Source organism: Octodon degus, unplaced genomic scaffold (assembly GCF_000260255.1).
Source record: "Octodon degus isolate 3935 unplaced genomic scaffold, OctDeg1.0 scaffold00268, whole genome shotgun sequence".
NCBI classification, from domain to species: Eukaryota; Metazoa; Chordata; class Mammalia; order Rodentia; family Octodontidae; genus Octodon; species Octodon degus.
This window is the reverse complement of record NW_004524844.1, coordinates 240,008-248,070: the sequence shown is the minus strand read 5'-3', so window position 1 is coordinate 248,070 and position 8,063 is coordinate 240,008. Positions and strand designations below refer to the sequence as shown.

The following is an 8,063-nucleotide window of genomic DNA, read 5'->3' as shown; positions in this document are numbered from 1 at the left end:
CATCTCCAGGTCACAGGGCTGTAACCCTTTACCCTGCACAGTGCGGCCATGTCCCCTGCAAGGCCACAGCCATGCCTCCTGATGTGCACGCTGGGCTGGATTTGCATAGCAGGACCCAGTGCCCCTTTCTGCCCACCAAGGTCAGAAACTGAGCCCCAGGTGCTGGTGAGGCCAGGAGAATGCGGATGTGGTGGCTGAGAGGCTTAACAAAGGAGGGCTGCGGTTGTCCCAGGAGCAGGGCTGAACAGATGGGCACCAGGCTGCACCCGGCCAGTCCAAGCTGGAAGAGGGCGGAGGCTTCTGCTGGGTGCAGCTGGCAGGTGGGAGGCAGAGGACTGAGCACAGGGAGAGCCCCAGGGAAGGCTGGCAGCACAGTGGAGACCTTGGGGGCCCTGGGCTCAAGTGGGGGAAGAATAGTTAATGAGCATCCAACCCCCAATTTCTCCAGGGCAGAGGCATCAAGTTACATTTATTTCTTCTATGGGAGGCAGCACGGCCTGGTCTGGCGCTCCCCTGCCACCCAGCTCCCTCCCTTATCAGACAAGGGTAGCCCCTGCCTGAGGGTGTTGTATGTGAGTGCCAAGCGCCATACCTGGCACCTGCTGGGAACCTGCTCACCTCATGGCTCCCAGGACCCTAAGGACCATAACCTCATAACCCCAAGATGTTAGAAAGGCTGTTTTTAAACCTAAGTCACAGAGACATTCAGGAACTAGAAAGTGGTAGGGGTGGGATTTGAACTAAGGATCTGAGCTCTTGGCTCCTGCACCTCGGCCTGGCGCTTAGCATATGCATGACCTACATTACACCATTGAGACACTGTGTGATCACCACAGGGGGTGCTGTCTTATACACAGGCATTTGGGGCCCAGAGAAGTAAAGCAATGTCCTCAGGGTCACACAGCAGGGAAGGGGCAGCGGCAGGATTCAGACTCAGGATTCAGGTTTGTGTATCACCAGAGCTGTGCTCACCGTCAGAGAAGGAGAAGCCGCAGGTGGTGCACTTTCAGGGGCCCCCATGGCTCTTAGGTTGGCAGGGAACTCAGCCAGGCTGGGAGTGGGGTTATTAGGTAGCCTCGGGGTGAGGTGGGGCTGGAAGGTCCCAGGGCCCAGGCCTTCTGGGGAAAGGAGCACCACACTCCCATAGATGCGACCTCACCCCCTCTTACCTGCAGAGGTCAGCAGGAAGGAGAAGCTGAGCAGAAGCCACGTTGTGGAGGAGGAGTCAGGGTCTGGCTTAAATCTGTGGTGGGAGAGAGAGCTGGGTGACTTTGGACCCTTCTGTCCCCACCAGGATCCTTCTGGGCACTGACTGCAGCTCCCCCAGCTGCTACTGCTGATCAACAGTGCCTCCCTTGTCCCTGCTCTTCCACCGCCATCCCCTGAGTACCTTGTCTTCGGAGGCTTCACTGTTCTTAGAGCACTAGGACAGCCCCAGGTGCCTCACAGCCTGTCAGGTGCCAGCACTTGCCGGCAGCCTGGGAGTCTCTCACCAACCCCAATGCTTTGGCCTGGGCACCCATCCCAGCCCCCTTTCTGGCCTCTTGGGTCCCCCTCCAGTCCAGCACTCTCCCAGCCTGTCCCCAAGGTCTCAAGGGTCTTTCTGTACCCAGCCCTGTAGGGACAGAGTGGCCCATCTGGCTGGTCTCCCACGATCTTGACCTTGTCTAACCTCCCCGCCCCACTGGGGTGCCTGCCTCTCCTGTTACACTGAGAACTGCCAGTGAACAGACCTGGTCTGAGGACTGTAAATTCCCAGGACTGCTGGGCCCGGGGCCTGGCCTGTGGGAGACCTTGGTGAGCTTTGGGAGTGAATTGAAGTCCTTGGCCTCATCTTCCAAATTAGAATTTGTCCTGTGAGGCTCACCTGTCTCCTGTTCTGGAAGGCCCAGTACCTAACAGGTGTCTCTGGGCCCCACAATGCCCATCCTGCCCCCAGTAGCACAAAGATGACCACAGATGCCTGCAGATGCCACGGTGTGGCCTGCCCCTGTGCGTCCCACCCCATCTGGGGGGTCCTAAAGTGGAGGGGGGGCTCAGGTTAGCTCCTCTCTGTGTCCCCAGCATTGCCCAGCATGGGGCCTGGCACACGGGAGGTGCTGGAGAAGTTGCTCTGAACTGGCTTGAACCATGTTCTCCTGAGCTTGTCCTGGCTGCAGGACCAGTACTTTCAGGTAAGTCCTCCTGATCCACTCCATTAGCCCCGCTCCTTCTGGTGGCTCCAGGATATTTTCATGGGTTCAGGTTTAACTCAGTAAAGAACATAGGGACCTACCCAGTGCCCTTGAAACTTACAGCATGGTTGATGTCTCCTCCCGAGACCAGGGCACTGCGTATTTTCCTCACCAACTCCTTCCCAAGTTCTTTCTTAATGATCTTACCCCCTCCAGATCTGCCAGCAGCATCTAGGGTAGTTTGAATGCCAGCAGAAGGAAACAGACAGTAGAATTCCTGAATTTATAAGCTCCCAGCCCCACCTGGGTCTAGAGGTGCGGTGCAGTGGGTGGGGTGGGGTGAGATGTGGCTACGAGGTTTATAGGCAGGGACAACTTGGTGGCTGGTGGGGTAGGGACTCAGTCTAATGAGCATTTATGAGGCTGAAATCTTGTCTGCATCTATAAGAAGCTGTCGCCCCTCCCCCCTGCCTCAGGGAAGTTCCTGCAGGGGAAAGGGACAGAAAGACAGGAGTAGAAATTGGAGGACATCAAAATACAGAGCTTGGCTGGGCGTGGTGGGGTACACTTGCAATCCCAAGAACTCAGGAGGCTGAGGCAGGATTGTTGCGAGTTTGAGACTATCTTGGGCTACAAAGTGAGCTCAAGGCCAGCCTGAACTGCACAGGGAGAACCTGTCTCAAAGATACATAAAAAAATATACAGCTTGAAATTTGGGGACTGAGTGTGGGGACTGGATTCTGGAGTTCTATGCCTTGTGCTTCCGGTAGGGCTCTAGATGCTGGATTCTGGATTTAGGGTTGAGATTTAAAATCTGCCCCGTGAGTTCTGGATTTTGGGGTCTTGAATTTGGCATTCTGGACCCGAAATCTGGAGTGTGGATTCTGATGTCTGAGTTGTGGACTCTGGGATCTTGAACTGGGTTCTGGAGTCAGTCTTTTTTTTTTTTTTTTTTTGGCGGAACCAGGGATTGAAATCAGGCCCTTGTGCTTGCCCAGGAAGTGCTTATTCCACTGAGCCATCTCCCCACACCCTGGAGTCAGTCTTGGAGTGACCCACAATGTCTTGGGCTTGGATTCTGGACATCTGAATCTAGAATCCAGATGAAGAGTTTGGAACCTGGGACTTGTGTTTGAAATCTTTTGCACTTGCTGTGTGAAGCCTGGGCCCTGAGGTACAAATGGCAAAGCTTGCATTTTGTATTTTGGTGTCTTGATTCTAGAGTCTGGGTCTAGATTCTGAGTGACAAGCATGAAGTTTCAAATCTCCCTTGCACATTTATGAGGCTGTGCTGGGAGATGGGCCTGGCTTCCCTGATGCTGAGATTGCTAGAATCTTGAGTACTCAATATGAATTTAGAGACTGGGAGTGTGGGGTCTTCATTTGGGACCCTGCAGTAGTGATCCTGCATTCTGGAGCTTTGTAGTGGATTTGTGGTCAACTTGTTACACCCAGCTGAATTGAACTAGCGTGGTGCTGGGTGTGGGAGGCCCACCTGAAGGTTGTTGCCAGCAGTGTAAGAGGCAGACAAGGAGAAGCTGCCAAAACACTGTTTGGGATGCTGTTTGGAGAAGCTGTTGAAGCTGCTGGAAGCCATGGTTCTCTTGGGCTGTTCTGCTGGATGGCCTTGCCATGCTGGCTTTCCTGGGGAACTTGGCTGATCCTGTTGCTGGAGGAGCTCAGGACCTTCACTGTCACTGAGCATGGCTATGGTTCACTTTGGGGGAGCTCTGGTCCTCATCTTGAGCACCACTTCCTGGCTCCAGAGGGGAAGATGGTGCCCTGCTCAGCCTCCTGGAGAGCTTGCCGCATTGGCTTTCCTGATGGGAACTCAGCCTTCCTCATCACTGGAGCTTGGGACCTCACTGGTGCTGAGGACGGCTGTGATACCTTTTGGGGAGCGCTGGTGCTTACCTTGAGTGTTGCTTCCTGGCTCCAGTTCAGATCCCTCAGCCTGCTAGCATAGAACCTCTATTCCATTGGCATAGACTTCCTAGCTTCCACTGTGGACCTTTGGGCCTTCTCAGTGCAGATCCTTGAAGTGAGTCTGCATGAGACATTGTCGTAGGCTCTAGGTCTCCAATTGGACTTGTGGGGGGCACTGTTACGATCTCTAGGTTTTCTTCTGGACTCATGCAGGGTATTAGGGTCCAGGCCCTCAGCTGGATTCTTTGGTCTTTAGAGTGTGAGCAGATTTCCTGCACTCCTTGTGATATGATTCTTTGGGTGATTCCCTATAAACTAATATTATGAAATGTGTCCTGTATTGTATTGTTCACATTGCAAAATACCCCAAACCATGACGAACTTGAAATCTGGGTTCTACATTCTGGGAGCCAGACCTCAACACTAAGATGACTCAAGGCTTCAGGTATTTGAAGCTGGCTTCTGGTGTCTCAGAACCCTAGAGGGTCCTGAGCAATTCTCTATTCTAGCAATGGGGCAGGTCCAGACTGCAGGAGGGACCTACGTTAGGTCATCAGGCAACACACGGTCCCTCCTCTGTCTGGAAGGCCATACCTTTATGGGGAGTAGCTGCATGACTGGGGCTCAGCAGGTCTCATCCCATGGGCTTTTAAAATCCCTAGAGCATCATCTTTTTAGGTTCTAAAACAGATCCTAAGACATACTAGCAGTCTAGGACCTTAGATATGTTGGATGCTAAAATTTAGGATTGTGTTGATCCACCAAGCTCCCCGTACCCTGGAGCCCAGAGCTTCCCACGTTCTGGAGGCCCAAACAGGCATTGTAGACATTCAGGGCTACAGCACTGTACAAGCCCAGAAGTGCAGACATCCTGGCCCCCTTTGTCCCTCTGTCACTCCACAAATTCATGCTCAATGTCTCGGGGCCTCACACGGGGCCTCAGCTTGGTGGAACACTTCATTTATGGGGTGCCAGGGACTTCTCTGGCTAAGCCTTGTGCCAAGGGCTCCTCTGACTGCATGAGGAGGAGGTTAGCATAGAGGAAAATGAGGCCCAGAGAGGCACAGCAGGCAAAGGTCACACTGAAATCAAGACGCCAAGGTTTGAGGAACACCTGGCAGGCTCCCATCTTCCCCCACAGGATCATACTAGGGCAATAACAGCCAGGGATGGGCCGGGGATGTAGCTCAGTGGCATAAATGCCTACCTGGAAAGTTCAATTCCCCAGTACCAACAAACATAAGTAAAAACAAACAAACAAACAAACAAACAAACAAACAAACAAACAAAAAAGGGCTTCCTGGTGCTAGGCCTAAGAGCTTTAGTCATCACAAGGTCCCCCTTGAGAGCAAGAGAGCCTGTTCTGTGGTGATGTCACCCCCCCTCATCAGGATCCTGAAGTGCACCCTGGGCTGGCACAGTCATATGGGCAGACTCCTCCCACTCACAGCATCCTCACTCCTTTCCTCCCTTCACCACATGCAGCTCCCTGGTCCCCAGCCCTTCCTTTCTGTCCCTCCCTCTCTCTGCCCTGTTCCCTCCTCTCTGCTGCTTGGCCTGGCTCCAGCACAGCTCACCTTTCCCGCCCTGTCCCTCCAGCCCATTAACCTGGGACAAAGCCCAAACACTCAGCCTAGAGTTCCAGGCCCTTTGGGACTCCCTTGCTGGAAGAGTACCCCTCCAGTCCTTGCTTCAGGGACAACCTCTGCACCTGCCACTCCAGTGCTAAGGCTGGGCTCCTACTGGCCGAAACTCAGGCCACCTGTCATTTAGCCCCCCACCCCCCAGCCTCTGCTCCTCATGGGACTGCTTGAGGGGCAGTTTCAGCGCACAGCTCCAAATTCAGACTGCCTGAGTTCCAATGTGCTTCTACTGCTTAATAATCTGGGAGACCCTGGTGTCTCAGTTCCTCACCTTTTCAAATCCGATCACCAAAGGGCCTCCAAATACTCTCCCCAAGCATCCTCAGTTAGTTCCTTTGAGGAGCTAAGCTCCCATGGAAGAGGCTGTAGTCCCACCCTGAGTGTTGTCTGAGGTCACCCTGGGCTGCAGGGATGTGAGGACCAGGGCAATCTAGGCAGGGGTGGGGCCTTCCTAGGGTTGATGAACTAAGAGCCAGGAGGAGCCTGTAAATCATGCAAGCAGGCTCCTGCCTGAGAGACCGGACTAGCGAGCTGGGTTGAATCTTGTCCCTGCCGTGCAGCGTTGTGTATCCTTGGGCACGACGCGCGGCCTTTCTGTGCCTTGCCCATAAAGTGGGAAGATTCACTGCTGCTGCAGGAGCATTTTCAGACCCACATCCATGCCTGGCATCACCACAACCAGCACCAACATAGTGATCCTCCTCCTCGTCACTCCTGTGTCCCCTGGGCTCAGAACCCGGGCAGCAAATGGGATCCAGGCTAGAGAAAGCTGTGTTCCTTGACCTGGCAGGTGTGATACGTATTTTACAATCACTGAACCATATTTTCTTTTTAAAATTTATTTTCTTCGTGGTACTATAGATTGAACTCAGGGCTGTCACACTAGGCTACATCCCCAGCCCTTTATATCCTTTGAAACAGGGTCTTGCTGAATCACTCAGGCTGGGCTTGAACTTTCCATCCTTCTGTCTCAGCCTCCCAGCCTGCGGGGACTATGGGCATGCCCTATTTCAGCCCTTTTATGAAGACCCTGTGTTACAGATGAGATTGCTCAGGACCAGGGAGAGTGACGTCCTGTGGGGAGAACACCACACACAGAGCCCCGCTTTTCTCTTGGACTTCATCTTGGTCTGTGCTGGGGGAGGAGACAGAAACCTGCCTTTCCTGTTGCTGTCCCTTGCTGTTGCTGTCCTGAAGCCTGCTGCCATAGGTGGCACAAACATGTTTATCTTTGGAAGGTTTGTTCCACTGAAGAATGAGGGGCTGAGCTGGGACCCTGAGTCTGAGGGAGCAGGCTAGTCTTAAACCCTGGATCTGAGGGAGGAAACTGGACCTGCACCCCTACTTCTGAAGAAGCAGGCTGGACCTGGAGGCCTGGCTCTGAGGGAGGAAGAGATAGGGATTCCAGTGCTTGTTTATCACTGGACATGGAAATCACTGATTTTTATTTATTTTATTTTTATTTTTGACCATATTATATTATATTATTATTTTTTGTATTTAGGACAGGGTATACAGGGTCTCACTGTGTAGATTGGACTCGAACTGATCCTCCTGTTTATAGTCTCCCAAGTGCTGGAATTACAGGCACAGGCCACTATGCCCAGTCTCAATTGCTGTCTCAGTGCACCCCAGGGGCAGGGCCGGCACAGCAGGCCCCCGAGTCTGCCAAAGCAGGCACTTAAAAAATTTTTTTTTCCAATAATTTTATTGGGAAACAAATAACAATGAGACAGTTTCAAAATCCGATTAGTAAGCCTAGTTTCAATAATTAATATATTGCATATTGTTGTCTTAATGGTTATTCATTGTACAAGATGCAGACATGATATTCTATTTACAAACACTGTTAGAGCAAATCTTTCTATTCATTGAATTAAGAGAATGTGGCTATATATCTATCCTAACTATTTTGAATATACAGATACAAAATGGTCGTTCATTTGTATCCTCTTTTTTGTTTAGTTTTGTCATTTAAATATTATAGGTGCTTGAATTCAGCAAAATATTCCAATAAAGCCCAGTAGTCCATAATAGTACTGGGTTTTCTGTAAGACTGGCAATGTCAGAAGTTGCTGACTTGAGCCTTTTACAGCTCAGCATATTAATATGGCTTTACTTTTTTTTTATAAAAAAGTATCAAATTTATTTTATATTTCATTTTTAAATTAGAGCTGTTGGATAATGACTAACTTACAATGTATCACCAGAGGTGCAGTAAACGTTAATAAGCTATTAAATGCTACAGTAAATAAAATTACTGGATCATGCATCTAGAAAAGTCAGGTTTAATAGTCAGAAGTTCTGGTTATAGTTAATA

At 51.3% G+C, this 8,063-nt stretch overlaps 2 protein-coding genes across 6 annotated transcripts in view; one reads left to right on the top strand and one right to left on the bottom strand.

The window, feature by feature from the left end:
• Klk15 (kallikrein related peptidase 15) overlaps positions 1 to 1,568 on the bottom strand; it is a 5,350-nt gene extending 3,782 nt beyond the window's left edge. Inside the window, exons 1-2 of one of the 2 annotated variants that reach the window (XM_023706761.1) lie at positions 1,498 to 1,568; positions 1,170 to 1,243 (exon numbers count right to left, since the gene is read on the bottom strand). In XM_023706761.1, the coding sequence (XP_023562529.1) occupies positions 1,170 to 1,243; positions 1,498 to 1,523 (100 nt within the window). In that variant the 5' untranslated portion in view covers positions 1,524 to 1,568. The remainder of the gene's footprint in view (positions 1 to 1,169; positions 1,244 to 1,497) is intronic. The other variant, XM_023706762.1, reaches the window with a different exon arrangement.
• A 392-nt stretch (positions 1,569 to 1,960) lies between these two features.
• LOC101578889 (kallikrein-2) overlaps positions 1,961 to 8,063 on the top strand; it is a 35,903-nt gene continuing 29,800 nt past the window's right edge. For all 4 annotated transcript variants that reach the window (XR_002819170.1, XM_023706759.1, XM_023706758.1 and 1 more), the window contains exon 1: positions 1,961 to 2,174. Coding sequence is in view for 3 of the 4 variants with exons in the window: in XM_023706759.1 (XP_023562527.1) it covers positions 1,970 to 2,174 (205 nt within the window). In the remaining variant the exon portion in view is untranslated. The remainder of the gene's footprint in view (positions 2,175 to 8,063) is intronic.